This window comes from Salmo trutta, chromosome 38 (genome assembly GCF_901001165.1).
Source record: "Salmo trutta chromosome 38, fSalTru1.1, whole genome shotgun sequence".
Taxonomy (NCBI): Eukaryota; Metazoa; Chordata; class Actinopteri; order Salmoniformes; family Salmonidae; genus Salmo; species Salmo trutta.
The window spans coordinates 12,404,373-12,419,951 of record NC_042994.1 but is presented as its reverse complement, the minus strand read 5'-3'; the positions used below and the strand labels follow the sequence as shown (position 1 = coordinate 12,419,951).

Genomic DNA, 15,579 nt, shown 5'->3' with positions numbered 1-15,579 from the left:
AGAGGGAGAGAGGATGGGGAGGAGAAAGGGGGAATGGGAGTGGGAGAGAGAAAGTGAGAAGGGAGAGAGAAAGGAGGGAGGTGAGAGAACTTGGATGATAAATAGTTGAATGGGCATGCAGAGAAGGAAAAAGCGACAAAGAGAGGGATTGTAGGAGAAGGATAAATTAAAGCAAAGATGGATGATGCAGAGTCGCTGAGAGTGAAGTGTTGCTGGCAGAGCGATGGAAAACTTCACAAGATCAATCCTTGAAGGAGGGACAGGAAGAGACAGAAAAAGAGGGATGGAGAGATGGATGATTGAAGACGTCTTGTCAGCATGCAGTCAGTCTGGGGAGATGCTTGAAATTGCATAAGTGTGTGTGTGTGTGTGTGTGTGTGTGTGTGTGTGTGTGTGTGTGTGTGTGTGTGTGTGTGTGTGTGTGTGTGTGTGTGTGCACATGCATTTGTGTGTGTGCATACTCTTACACCTGTGTGTGTGAGAGAGATTTCTTGCTTTGATTTAATGGTGAAGCAGACACAAAGCTTTGAGACAGAACTATTGCTGAGCCCGCAAAACTACTGTTCCCATAGGCATCCTCAGGGAACATTATTTCATTAACATTGACATCCCCTTCATGCCCTACTCTCTGGTTGTGTCGTAAATGGCACCCTTTTCCCTTTATAGGGCTCTACTATTGACCAGGGTATATAGGGCTCTACTATTGACCAGGGTCTATAGGGCTCTACTATTGACCAGGGTCTATAGGGCTCTACTATTGACCAGGGTCTATAGGGCTCTACTATTGACCAGGGTCTATAGGGCTCTACTATTGACCAGGGTCTATAGGGCTCTACTATTGACCAGGGTATATAGGGCTCTACTATTGACCAGGGTCTGTAGGGCTCTGGTCAAAAGTAGTGCACTATAAAGGGAACTTGGTGCCATTTGGAACACACGCTTTTTCTCCTCTTGTACAAATACTGATTAACAATACTACCTTAATAACAATCAAACAGCAATTAACTTTTCTATCTATAATTCTTTGTTATAACTAATAAACAAATATATCCATGACATCTGACAAGGGTAAGACTAACTGGGATGTTTTCTGATTCTTTTTCTCCAGCCCCAATAGGAAAATCTCCAGCACAGCCTTTGGCAGGTCGGTCACATCTCCATATGTATGTGTGGTTACCGTGTTTGTTTTTGTACGTTGGCCATTTCCTTGTTGATCCTGTCCGTTAGTCATGTGATCATTATGTTAGCCAGTGTATTAGACTACTATCTAAGTAATTCTTCCTAAGTAATACGGTAATGGTTTTAGTATACTGAACCTATCTACCTCTTCTGTGTTCACTTTACTACTACAGTTACAACTGTGTACAGATATTAATTTGACCAGTTTTTCACAGCAGGGAAATAAACCGGCAGCAACGGGAAATATGGGCAAATGAAGGAAATTGATGAACAGGGTGATCAAATTAAGATGCTTGTTTGTACTGTACACATAGAAGCAAGGGCACTGTGTTCAACATACAAGTGTACCTGTATACAATGCAGTGGAGGCATTATTATAGATTATTTTACAATACACATACCAACGACAACATCACACAACATCAACTACATCACACCTGCCCAGACCCACATGCTGACACCCCCATCTCAAGCGCCCGCATCACTCTCCACCATATGGCCTCAAACTGCACCATCTTGTTTCTCTCCATCGCCCACACACTTTCAACATTTAGATAATAAAGCATTTGCGTTTTCCATTGTGTTAACAATGGAGGATTGGTTGATTTTCAAGGTTTTGTATAGCTTGCCTATCATATGAATATCCTTTCATTGTGGTCAGTGTCTAGGGGTTTTTCCTACTTCCCTCCTCTAGCCTGTGAATTAAACTGACAAGAGAGATTTGGCCTGCCAGCACTGTATAGTGTTTTCCCCAACCTCTACTCTTTTCCTTTCTCTTGTCCTCTACTCTCTCCTCTCTACTCTTTTCCTTTCTCTTGTCCTCTACTCTCTCCTCTCTACTCTTTTCCTTTCTCTTGTCCTCTACTCTCTCCTCTCTACTCTTTTCCTTTCTCTTGTCCTCTACTCTCTCCTCTACTCTTTTCCTTTCTCTTGTCCTCTACTCTCTCCTCTCTACTCTTTTCCTTTCTCTTGTCCTCTACTCTCTCCTCTCTACTCTTTTCCTTTCTCTTGTCCTCTACTCTCTCCTCTCTACTCTTTTCCTTTCTCTTGTCCTCTACTCTCTCCTCTCTACTCTTTTCCTTTCTCTTGTCCTCTACTCTCTCCTCTCTCCTCTCTTATACTCTCTACTCTCTCCTCTCTCCTCTCTTATACTCTCTACTCTCTCCTCTCTCCTCTCTTATACTCTCTACTCTCTCCTCTCTCCTCTCTTATACTCTCTACTCTCTCCTCTCTACTCTTTTCCTTTCTCTTGTCCTCTACTCTCTCCTCTACTCTTTTCCTTTCTCTTGTCCTCTACTCTCTCCTCTCTACTCTTTTCCTTTCTCTTGTCCTCTACTCTCTCCTCTACTCTTTTCCTTTCTCTTGTCCTCTACTCTCTCCTCTCTACTCTTTTCCTTTCTCTTGTCCTCTACTCTCTCCTCTACTCTTTTCCTTTCTCTTGTCCTCTACTCTCTCTCCTCTCTACTCTTTTCCTTTCTCTTGTCCTCTACTCTCTCCTCTCTACTCTTTTCCTTTCTCTTGTCCTCTACTCTCTCCTCTACTCTTTTCCTTTCTCTTGTCCTCTACTCTCTCCTCTCTACTCTTTTCCTTTCTCTTGTCCTCTACTCTCTCTCCTCTCTACTCTTTTCCTTTCTCTTGTCCTCTACTCTCTCCTCTCTACTCTTTTCCTTTCTCTTGTCCTCTACTCTCTCCTCTCTACTCTTTTCCTTTCTCTTGTTCTCTACTCTCTCCTCTCTACTCTTTTCCTTTCTCTTGTCCTCTACTCTCTCCTCTACTCTTTTCCTTTCTCTTGTCCTCTACTCTCTCCTCTCTACTCTTTTCCTTTCTCTTGTCCTCTACTCTCTCCTATCTACTCTTTTCCTTTCTCTTGTCCTCTACTCTCTCCTCTCTACTCTTTTCCTTTCTCTTGTCCTCTACTCTCTCCTCTCTCCTCTCTTATACTCTCTACTCTCTACTCTCTCCTCTCTCCTCTCTTATACTCTCTACTCTCTCCTCTCTACTCTTTTCCTTTCTCTTGTCCTCTACTCTCTCCTCTCTACTCTTTTCCTTTCTCTTGTCCTCTACTCTCTCCTCTACTCTTTTCCTTTCTCTTGTCCTCTACTCTCTCCTCTCTACTCTTTTCCTTTCTCTTGTCCTCTACTCTCTCCTCTCTTCTACTCTCTCCTCTCTTCTACTCTCTCCCTCTCTTCTACTCTCTCCCTCTTCTACTCTCTCCATCTCTTCTACTCTCTCCCTCTCTTCTACTCTCTCCCTCTCTTCTACTCTCTCCCTCTCTTCTACTATCTTCTCTCTTCTACTCTCTCCCTCTCTTCTACTCTCTCCCTCTCTTCTACTCTCTCCCTCTCTTCTACTATCTTCTCTCTTCTACTCTCTCCCTCTCTTCTACTCTCTCCCTCTCTTCTACTCTCTCCCTCTCTTCTACTCTCTCCCTCTCTTCTACTATCTTCTCTCTTCTACTCTCTCCCTATCTTCTACTATCTTCTCTCTTCTACTCTCTTCCTCTCTTCTACTCTCTCCCTCTCTTCTATGCTCTCCTCTCTTCTACTCTCTCCCTCTTCTACGCTCTCCTCTCTTCTACTCTCCCTCTCTTCTACGCTTTCCTCTCTTCTACACTCTCCTCTCTTCTACTCTCTCCCTCTCTTCTACTCTCCCTCTCTTCTACGCTCTCCTCTCTTCTACTCTCCCTCTCTTCTACGCTCTCCCTCTCTTCTACGCTCTCCTCTCTTCTACTCTCTCCCTCTCTTCTACTCTCTCCCTCTCTTCTACGCTCTCCTCTCTTCTACTCTCTCCCTCTTCTACGCTCTCCTCTCTTCTACTCTCCCTCTCTTCTACGCTTTCCTCTCTTCTACACTCTCCTCTCTTCTACTCTCTCCTCTCTTCTACTCTCTCCTCTCTTCTACTCTCCCTCTCTTCTACGCTCTCCTCTCTTCTACTCTCCCTCTCTTCTACTCTCTCCCTCTCTTCTACGCTCTCCTCTCTTCTACTCTCCCTCTCTTCTACTCTCTCCCTCTCTTCTACGCTCTCCTCTCTTCTACTCTCCCTCTCTTCTACGCTCTCCCTCTCTTCTACGCTCTCCTCTCTTCTACTCTCTCCCTCTCTTCTACTCTCTCCCTCTCTTCTACGCTCTCCTCTCTTCTACTCTCTCCCTCTTCTACGCTCTCCTCTCTTCTACTCTCCCTCTCTTCTACGCTTTCCTCTCTTCTACACTCTCCTCTCTTCTACTCTCTCCTCTCTTCTACTCTCTCCTCTCTTCTACTCTCCCTCTCTTCTACGCTCTCCTCTCTTCTACTCTCCCTCTCTTCTACTCTCTCCTCTCTTCTACGCTCTCCTCTCTTCTACTCTCCCTCTCTTCTACGCTTTCCTCTCTTCTACACTCTCCTCTCTTCTACTCTCTCCTCTCTTCTACTCTCTCCCTCTCTTCTACTCTCTCCCTCTCTTCTACTCTCTCCCTCTCTTCTACTCTCTCCCTCTCTTCTACTCTCTCCCTCTCTTCTACTCTCTTCTCTCTCCCTCTCTTCTACTCTCTCCCTCTCTTCTACTCTCTCCCTCTCTTCTACTCTCTTCTCTCTCCCTCTCTTCTACTCTTTCCTCTCTTCTACTCTCTCCCTCTCTTCTACTCTCTCATCTCTTCTACTCTCTTCTCGCTCTACTCTCTCCCTCTCTTCTACTCTCTCCTTCTCTTCTACTCTCCTCTCTCCCACTCTTCTACTCTCTTCCTATCTTCTACTCTCATCCGCTCTTCTCGCTCTCCCTCTCTACTACTCTCTCCCTTTCTACTCTCTACTCTCCTCTACTCTCTCCCTCTCTACTTTCTCCTCTCTTCTACTCTACCCCTCCTCCTCTCTCCCTTTCCTTTCCTCTCTACCTCTCCTCCTCGCCTTTCTCCCTTTCATCCCTACCTCTCCTCTCTTTTCTCCTTTTCCTTTCCTTTCCACCTCTCTTCCTCTCCCCTCTCTCTTTCCTTCCCTACTCTCTACTTCTCCTCCTCTCCCCCCTACTCTTTCCCTCCCTTTCTCCTCCTCCTCTTATTGATGAATATACTCTGTAATGGAGGCTGGTGTGAAGGCATTCCATTAGTTAGAGTGGGGCCAGCTGTTGTGGCGGCAGTTTGAATGTCACTGTGTGATTGTGTGTGTGTGTGTGTGTGTGTGTGTGTGTGTGTGTGTGTGTGTGTGTGTGTGTGTGTGTGTGTGTGTGTGTGTGTGTGTGTGTGTGTGTGTGTGTGTGTGTGTGTGTGTGTGTGCATATGGGCATGCATGCCTGTGTGTCTTTGTAGTGTAATAGTGTGTGATGTGTGTGTCTGCACTCCATGCAATATGATCAGCTCCCCCACTGGCACAGCCTTTTTGCTTATAGTCCCTTTTACATCCTATCCTGCAGCATTCTCTCTGCAAGAGTGGACACACAGTGGCATTATGGTTCAGCAGTAAAGCTCAGATTGATGCCCTATGGGGTGAAGCTAAAAAAGGATAGCTCTAGGACTACCACAGTTGGGAGAGATTTTATTGTTTTTTTCTTCAAGTTTTGTATAACAGCCTCTTCCTCTCTCTTCCTCTCTCTCTGTCTGCAGGCAGCTCCTCCACACCAGTAACTTCAGCAGCAGCAACGGCAGCACAGAGGACCTGTTCCGAGACAGCATCGACTCCTGTGACATCGACATCACTGAGAAGGTACCGTAGAGATACGTTCTGATTAATTCTATGGAAGGGACTGCCATTTATCGTGTCTGTCTCTGTCTGTGACCGTTCCACTGCCTGCACTCCATTCTATTAAGGTGAAAATTGATAGGATACCAATTGTGAAATTGATTGCATTGGCTGCTACTGTCAAGCTGTGTTCTGCTGTGAATCAAGATGAATGGCTCTGGCAGAGCTTGTTGCTGATTGTGCTGGCTGAAGTAAGGACATTGGATGAACGAATGATATAACATCTCTTAACCTCTCGCTCGCTCTCCCCCTCCTCCTCTCTCTGTCTCTCTCCCACGCACAGGTGAGTTACCTAGAGAAGAAGGTAGCAGAGTTGGAGAATGACACGCTGATGAACGGAGATCTCAAGTCTAAGCTGAAGCAGGAGAACACACAGCTGGTTCACAGGTAGGAGGTTTACACACACACACACATTCATGCCCACCCACCCACCCACCCACCCACGCGCACACACACACACACACACACACACACACACACACACACACACACACACACACACACACACACACACACACACACACACGTAGATATACACATACACACAAACAAATGCATGCACGAATGCACGCACACACACATTTATTCTTAAATATATATATATATGTGTGTGAGCATGTTTTTGCATATCTCATTTATGCTTATGTTTGTTTATGTGTGTGTGTGCATGCTTGTGTGTGTGCGTGTGTGTGTGTCGCTCACAGGGTCCACGAGTTGGAGGAGCAGTTGAAGGACCAGGAGGCGCGGGCGGAGCAGAACACAGAGGAGGAGCAGAGACGACACCGTGAGGCCTACAGCAAGATGGAGAGAGACAAGAACACTGAGCTAGAGCTGCTACACAACCGGTAACACACACACAAACACACTTCAATAATTTATACACTGCATCGTAGATACTTATATTTACATCTATGCGTGTACACAAAGGTGCTATCTAGAACCTAAAAGGGTTCTTTGGCTGTCCCCATAGCATAACCCTTTGAAAAAAAACATTTTGGGTTCCAGGTAAAACCCTTTTGGGTTCCATGTAGAATTATTTCCACACAGGGTTTTACATGGAACCCAAAAGGATTATACCTGAAACCTAAAAGGGTTCTACCTGGAATCAAAAAGGGTTCTCCTATGGGGACAGCCAAAGAACCCTTTTGGAAGCCTTTCTTCTAAGAGTGTAGTCCATAGAGCTAGGTAGATAGCATAGATTAGGCCTTGAGCTAGATACCAAATCCAGACCTTGAGGTCCGCCGTACTGCTAATTTCCATTTCTCTTTGTTAGTGGCCTTGTTTTGAATAACCCTGACATATGTTAAACATAATGAGTTATCATAATGTGTTTCCTCTTCTTCCCCTACAGAGTCCAACAGCTGGAGGAGGAGAACGGGGATATATCGGTGAACATGTGCAGACTGAAGTCTCAGACAGAGAAACTGGACGAGGTATGTGCGTGCTTGCTTACATATCATCCTCAGAGACACAGTAGGCTCCAGTACTACTATCTCTACACAGACAGAGACCTCGATAACTGGTTACAAAAACATCAACACCCACCCATCAACAGCACGTGACCAATTGCCACAGTCACACACACACACACACACACACGTTTGGAGGTGTGAAGGCTACAGCTGGGCTCATATCAACACCTCTATTTCCAGCCTGCCTGGTGAAAACATGCAAGGCAGTTGGCATGATCATTTGATTGTGTGATTGTGTGAACTCCTAACAGAGAGTCACACTAACTAACAAATTGCTATGCTATACACGTCAGGTTTCCTGACGACTCAAACTGAATTATTTCACTACATACTTCAGTCTGAGACTGCCATCGTTGAAGTCGTCTGTGGTGACGTCAAAATGAGGGGTGTTGTACAAAACAAAGTCATCAGCGATTTGATTGTATCAAAGCCAATGACGGATTTTCAAACCGCCGCTTTACCCACGTCTATTCTGTCTCTGGCCCAACCCATTGGTTTCTGGAACCAATCAGAGTGGCTAGAATGTTGTTCCATTCTAACAATCGTCAGGGAGGGACTCAGATCCAGAATCATTGCGGAGAAGAAACTAATGTCAGTGGGCGTGACATAGCGTTTGGAGGGAGAAATTCGTTTGGGTAGCCAGGCAACATTTCATTGCCAGCTGTAGAGAATATTTTTATGAATAGCTGTTTTTGCAGTATTTTTTGTTGTTGCAGTATTTGCACTATGCATAGTACTGTAAATTCATGATAATGATAGTTAATTTTAAGGTATGTGTCTTTAATGTTTCTTCTTACAGGACTATTCACTGTACATTATTAGACTGACTGTGTTCTTGATTACCGCATACATCCTAACAACCTAATCCTAATGCCTTATTCATACTGTGGGACCTTTATTGTGTGAACACCATGTGACTTTTATTTTGATGAGCTACTCTGGAGGTTGGGGGTAGAGCAGAGGTTATTGGGTAATCAGGGGTCAGTTTTGAGATTGAGTTACTCCACCCTCTCTAGCTTGTTGTATTATTTTGCCTCTCCCTAAGTTATTGTACTTGGCTTATAGGGCCGCCCCAAACTGCACTGTTCTGGCTTGGGGCTTTTCTATTCACATTGTCCTTCCCAGCACGGTTCCAGCAACTATAGTGGATGTGTAACCAGTCCAGCCCAGAACAGATTGCCTTGGCTTTGGCCTGTAATGTGAATCAGGCATACGTTTGAAATGTGTGTGTTGTCAGGAGAAGCAGCGTATGACATTCAAGCTGGAGGACACCAGTCTGAGGCTGAAGGATGAGATGGACCTCTACAGGAAGATGATGGACAAGCTGAGGCAGAACAGACACGAGTTCCAGAAGGAGAGGGAGGCCATGCAGGAGGTGGGAGGAGGGATAACACACACACAGGGACACACGCGCACACCCACACAAACACACACACACACATGCGTGTACACACACTTATACACACTTTTACATGTAGTGTGAAACGAAAGCTCATGATGCCTCTCCCACTCCTCTGAACTCTCTAGTAGCTGAATGTTTGTATAGAATACGTTTGCACATAAACCAGTCTGCCCACTGCATCAGACTGGTCTACGTGGCTATCCCAGGTACTCTTTATACTAAACAGTCTTCACGACAGCTACCACATATCGCCCCTTGTTGTGTCCCTCTCCTGCAGTTGATTGAGGACCTTCGTCGGGAGCTGGAGCACCTGCAGCTGTTCAAGCTGGAGACAGAGAAGCCTGGCCGTGGCCGCAGCTCCTCCTCTGGGCTGACAGAGTTCAACGCCAAGACCAGAGAGATGGAGCTGGAGCACGAGGTCAAGAGACTCAAACAGGTGAGCTTGAGAGCTAGTGGCTGATGCTAACTCTATATGAATGCATTGTTACTTCCTCTTTTGGGGTATTTGCTAAGATTTAATTGGGCAAGAGACTTAAGCAGGTGGGGCTCAAAAACAATAATTTACAGTGTTTTTTTTTTTTTACACACGTCCCCCCTCAATTTCACCTCTTAGATCCTCAGTCTGAAATGTGTTTGTATATGCCACCACTATATGCTGGTGTGCGCGTTAACAGTGTTTCGTGTGATAGTCTAATGCTGTGAGTACAGTCTCAATATAGAGTGGCATATACTAGTAATATCTATCTACAGTGTGTCTTATCTACTGCCGGTGTTGTCCTTTCGACTTCTAGATAGTGTGCCATTTCTAGGCAGTGAAAACCATTGATATCTGTCTGTCAAGGGCAGTGAAATTACATTGTTATTGTTCCCCATCCTTGTTAGGAGCATCGGACCTAGTATAAACATGAGATAAGAGATAAGAGAAGATGAAAGTGTTTCTAAGATGTCCTCTCAGACAAGGCAGACGTTATGATACTAAACCACAAAGCCTTGAGGCAAACGCAGGCAAGAGGCTCTAATGCTCTAATGCTGAGACATACAGTGTTGCGGTATCTTCATGTGTAAAGATTTGATATTCTACTGTAGGCATCTTTCTTGCCTTCGGTCAGTACACACTGTCAAACTGACAGTAACGCTAGGAGAGTAATCACAGTGCCTCGCCTCGCCTGCAGCTTTCATCTGGATCTGTCTTGCTGTCTCTCTCTCTCTCTCTCGCTCTCTTTTTTCTCTCTCTCTCACACTAGCCTGGTTGCCGTCTCTGCTCAGCTGTTACATTTGGCAAATGACAAGAGTGGCAAGGGGTGGAATGTTAGCTAAAAAGACTGGTACCCAGACTATTTTCTGCAGTCACATGCTTTGATTAGAAGTTTAAACTACAAGGCTGGAAGACAAACATTACTTCTGTCTCTAATTGGTGTCAGGCAGATATGTGATGCCCTTTTTCTCTTTTCTCAACACTTTTAGATGAAATGGTGTTTATCTGAAACTCCTTATTTAAAACACTCATAGGTTACTATTTATAATCTGTTATTTTATAATAGTACTGTTTCATATTTGAGAAAGGGTTCAAAAGAGAATACAGATCAGCTAGCTGATGTTATAGTATTCCAAACAGGGATGAATGAGTCTCTTCCCTCTCATGTCTCCCTGTGCTCCTCTTTGCTCCTCCTCTGTGTGTCCAGCGGTTTGTCTCACAGGACTTTCCTCTGACCTCTGACCTCCGCCACCTCGTAGTATCCGCTGGGGCACGCCTCCGTCACGGTCAGATGGTAAACAAACCCACTGTTGTTTCTTGTGAGCTTTAACCTTTGACCCCTCCCATTAACCACAGCTAATATCACCACCATACAGCGCCTATAGAGCTTCACCCCGTCGACACAGGGCACAGTTTGTGCCATAACACCGTGATAAACATAATAACCCGTGTCCTCTCCTGTAGGTGTTACTGTAGATGTAGTGTGCTGTGTCGGCTGCTGTTGAAATCGAGAGATGGTTTGTCGTGGGTGTAGTTGTGTGAGGCTTCAGTAGTCTAATCTAACAGGCCTTGCCTACTGACACAGTGTGGATGAAGTGGGGCGCTTGGAGAATTGAGATGAATCTCATCAAGCTGTGGACCCCCTCTAAACCCATCGCTCTAAACCCATCGCTGTGGACCCCCTCTAAACCCATCGCTTCAGTCTGACAAATCAAACTGACACTCATCGCTCTCTCTCTCTCTCTTTCCTTCCCTCCTCTCTCCCTCTACTTCCCCCTCCCTCTTCTCTCTCTCAAACTCCCACCCTCCCCTCTTTGTCCCTTCCTCCCTCCTTCACTCCCCACACCACCCAACAGGAGAACCTGAAACTGAGGGAACAAAACGACGACCTGAATGGTCAGATCCTCAGTCTGAGTCTGTATGAGGCTAAGAACCTGTTCGCCACCCAGACTAAGGCCCAGTCGCTGGCTGCCGAGATAGACAACGCCTCACGAGACGACGTGAGTTTTTCATTCATAATGCTAATCATTTGATGATTTGATCATTTCGGAGTAACCCTGCAAGAGTAACCCCATTGATTAAGGTCATATTACACATAGCATTTAGACAGTAGGCATGTATGTGATCAGGTTCTTAGGCGTGCAGTAGGTTACATTACTATCATAAAATAGTGTATTGCTGGTGGAACCGTTCTGATTGTACGGGGACCACGCTTGTCTGATGAGTAACCTTGCCTAAGACCTGAAGAGTTGCATTCTGCATGACATCAGGGTTAGCTGGTATAACCAGATAATGGCACCACCATATCTGATGGTAACATAACATTAATTTGATATTTCTCCACAGTTGATGGAGGCCCTCAAGGAGCAGGAGGAGATCAACTTCCGTTTGCGGCAGTACATGGACAAGATCATTTTGTCTATCCTGGACCACAACCCCTCCATCTTGGAGATCAAGACCAACTAGAAACCCCCAACTAGAAACCCACTACTAGAACCCCCTCCAGGAATGGGGAAAGGGAAATGAAGACTAGCCATGCTGGGGCCTGGGACAGCTGGACATCATTGCCCCCTGCTGCCCCAGGAGTGAAACTGTGAACTTGGGAGTATTCATTAGGCACAAAACAGAAGAAAACAGACAAATTGGGAGGTACTACCTGGACTTGTCCAATTAGAAAAACTCGTTTTTGTGTTCCGTTGCTAAACGTTTTGCTACGGTGTGGTCTACTGAATATACAACTGGAGCTATAGGGGATTTTCTGTGTTGACTTCTAAAGTTTTGGTACTTCACCATCATACTTCTGTTCTATTCTGTGACTCATCAACAGATGTTGGTATCTCCCTCATGTCTCCTTCATGCACTTTCTTCTAGGTTCTCTATTTTTTTCTCACAGCCTCATCTTTAGTCTTAAACACAATCGAGATGAATTATTACTGGGAAAAATAATTATACTGGGCAGGTGCTTTGAATATGTAGGGCATTACTGGTTGTGGAACACTGGATATACGTACTCTAGTGGTGTGTGTAGAAACAATGTGAACACAAACCTATTGCTCTTCAACAGCGTGTGTTGTAGCCATAGGGGAAGACAGGAACAGAGAGAGACTGGCAGATAGACAAACAGAGATCTTTAGCTTCCAGACAACCCTATCCCCACTGTTTCCTTAAAGTTGATCTGTGTTTGATCGCTGAAGATCGGTATGTGGGCAGAGGCATGTTGATGAAGAAAGTAAAGCAGCACGTGTTTCTGTGCGTAAGAAGAGTGACAGAAAGAGATGAAAGGAGGGAGAGAAGGAGAGAGAAAGTATTGTACAAGAATCTCCATGTCAAAAGATATTGGCTTTGACTCAAGAAGATATCAGTCATGTGAAGTGATAATGAGAGGCAGCAGAACTTGGTGTGATGGAATCCTTTCAGGAGGATGGAATGGCTTAGTGAAGTCAAAGAAGGAACAGGTGAAGTGTATCGGTCGGTACAGTACAGGGGAAGATAAGAGAAGAATGCCTTCCTAGGGAACTCTGAGATGACGATACAGTATGATCTGTGTAGAGTAATACTGTATGATAAATCCATATAGTAAATTCTTAACTCACACAGTGAGTTGTTAATTGGCTGGTTGAGAATTTCCGGATGCCAATTCCTCTTAATCATCATTATTTTCTACTCAGACTTTCTGTGGTAAGTCTGTCTAAATAAATTGGTTAGACCTGGGATATCTGCTATGAAGAATGTCCCATTGCATAGAGCTGCTATAGCTACCCACATAAAAAAATACTATAGTATACTATGGTATATATACTATAGTATTCACTGTAGTGTTTTGTTTGACTTTTTTTCTGACTTACGGAGTCCGCAAAAACACTGCAGTGAATACTGTAGTATTTATTGTAGTTTTTACTGTAGTATTCTGTATTATACTGTAGTATTTATTGTAGTATTTACTGTGGTATACTGTATTATACTGTAGTATTTACAGTTAACTATAGTATAAATACTGTAACAATCGAAAGTGTAGTATATACTATAGTAATAATGTATTGTTTTTGTGGATTGTAGTATTTACTGTAGGGTTTTTGCAGACATTACTGTAGTATTTACGACATTGTTTTTGTTTTATTATCTTTGACATAGAAATGGAGGCTTTCTCCTTCAGGAAACCTACTGGAGAACAAACAAAAATAGCAAATTTTCCATAACCTGTAGGTAGGACTGGGGTCTAAACAGATTGTTCAGAGCTTCTGCTCTTTTCTATAACCTGTAGGGAACACAATACATGGTCTATACTTGGCATGTAGTTTTCTGACTTGTGGGTGGCACAAATTGCGATATGGGGGAGGGGAATGGGCAGGGTATATGCAGTAAGATACTGTAGTATTTACAACAGTATTTTTTTGTGGCTAATACTATAGTATTTACTATAGTTTCTCAGTATACTATAACATTCTATAGTAAGTACTACTGTACACATGATCAAGGAATACTACAGTGTGTAGTATAGTATACTACAGTTTACTATAGAATTCTATAGTAGGTACTTTATTATTTTATAGTATACTGTAGTATTTTTTTATGTGGGTATTAGCCCATTAGCCTATATGCTTTATATTTATATGTCGGACACTGCCACTCCACTCTCCCTATATCCACACTGAACTAGAGACAAACCCTGCCAGCATACAGGGCTGCCAAGTCAACAGCATAACAATGTACAAGCACACGAATGTAACCCTATGGATGTGAATGTACAGAATGCTTAATGCATTCTGCATAGAGATAGATGCATTCTGCATAGAGATAGATGCATTCTGCATAGAGATAGATGCAGTATTTATCTCTATGTTATTCCACATCTCAATGTGTTTTATGAATTTCCTCTGGGTGTTAAGCCATGTCAGTGTGGCTCATTGAATCATCCCTATCATCTCTATATAAGATACTGTAGTATACTGCAGTATATTCATCAGAAGGTCACTTACTGTAGACTAGAATTTGGTACTAATAAGACTGGAATAGCAATCATACTGGGTTTATATAGAGTATATGGGTAGTGTTTGCCCTTTGGCTAGTATACTGTAAATATCATCAATGTCTCACGTAGCTAACATTCTCTCTGTTAAAACCTAATGGGTTTTTGTGTACAAATCTACATTTTTCAAATGTCATACAGTAGGCCTTTGCTGTACTACTGTATTCGAGAGGACGTTGATAGGCAAAGGGGATAACCCGCTGTAAATTAAATTGCTCTAAACGTATGTTTTGCTTCCTTGCACAAAAATATGTTGTTTTTTCTTATTTTTGCATGTTTTCACCTTTTCTGGTATTCGTGCCTTTAAAACACTTATCTATTTTTCTTTTTCTTAATATAGTTATGTTGTTTAGACAACTTAATAATGAATATTTTTACTGTTGCTTTAAAAAAAAATTGTCTGAACGTTGTTCATGACTTGTAAATGTTGTACAGAGATACTTTAGTTAGGATTTGTATTGTGCCACTCACCACACTTTTACAGATGAGACCACAAAAATACTATTTTATACAGTTCTATCAGGAAATGGCCAGGTAATCAACTCTAGTTTATAAAACTGTTACAGCACAAGTTTATTTTGTATTTTTTTCTCCCCAATTGCGTGATATCCAGTTGGTAGTTACAGTCTTGTCCCATTGCTGTAACTCCTGTACGGACTCGGGAGAGGTGAAGGTTGACAGCCAGTCCTCCAAAAAACGACCCTGCCAAGCCGCACTGCTTCTTGACACAGTGCTCGCCCCAATGTGTTTCAGGAAACACGGTACAACTGGCGACTGGGATGGAACCCGGGTCTGTAGTGATGCCTCAAGCGCCTTAGACTGTTGCGCCACTCGGGAGGCACAGCACAAGGTTTTTTATTTAAAAACAGATGAGCATTGGGGGAATATTTTTTTTTTTTTCTGTTTCTGCGGTAACCTATCTATGAATGCGGTGTCCATTGCTTTTCAGATCGCTTTGGTTTCTGCATCCTTTCAAAGTATGTTGATATGGTTTCCCCCTGTCTTCCTATACACTAAATAAACTGGTGAGCAATATTACTTTTCTCTATACCATACCAACCTGGCACAACAAGGTTTACTTCTACAACCTTGAAAGATTCACTTCACACAAATTGAAATGAAATTGAGATACATTGAGAAATGTCTTCAAATTGAGCGTTGACCTCGTCCTCATGTAGAAGCCCTCCTATCGATTGAGGAGATGTTGACCAATGGCATCCCATTTCAGACAGTACAACAGCCAATCACCTGTTGAGCACTGTCACAAAGTTTCACTTGCAACATTTTAAATAAACTCAAACGTGTGAAAGATGTAGTCT

The 15,579-nt window shown here is 43.6% G+C and overlaps 1 protein-coding gene across 4 annotated transcripts in view; it reads left to right on the top strand.

Moving 5' to 3' along the window:
• Positions 1-12,506, top strand: part of LOC115178814 (rab11 family-interacting protein 4A) — an 83,979-nt gene extending 71,473 nt beyond the window's left edge. For 3 of the 4 annotated variants that reach the window (XM_029740147.1, XM_029740150.1, XM_029740151.1), the window contains 10 exons: positions 1,109-1,144; positions 5,750-5,849; positions 6,169-6,272; positions 6,590-6,730; positions 7,237-7,318; positions 8,595-8,732; positions 9,037-9,195; positions 10,442-10,528; positions 11,091-11,234; positions 11,581-12,506. In XM_029740147.1, coding sequence (XP_029596007.1) covers positions 1,109-1,144; positions 5,750-5,849; positions 6,169-6,272; positions 6,590-6,730; positions 7,237-7,318; positions 8,595-8,732; positions 9,037-9,195; positions 10,442-10,528; positions 11,091-11,234; positions 11,581-11,700 — 1,111 coding nt within the window. In that variant the 3' untranslated portion in view covers positions 11,701-12,506. The remainder of the gene's footprint in view (positions 1-1,108; positions 1,145-5,749; positions 5,850-6,168; positions 6,273-6,589; positions 6,731-7,236; positions 7,319-8,594; positions 8,733-9,036; positions 9,196-10,441; positions 10,529-11,090; positions 11,235-11,580) is intronic. The other variant, XM_029740149.1, reaches the window with a different exon arrangement.
• The last annotated feature ends 3,073 nt before the right edge of the window (positions 12,507-15,579 follow it).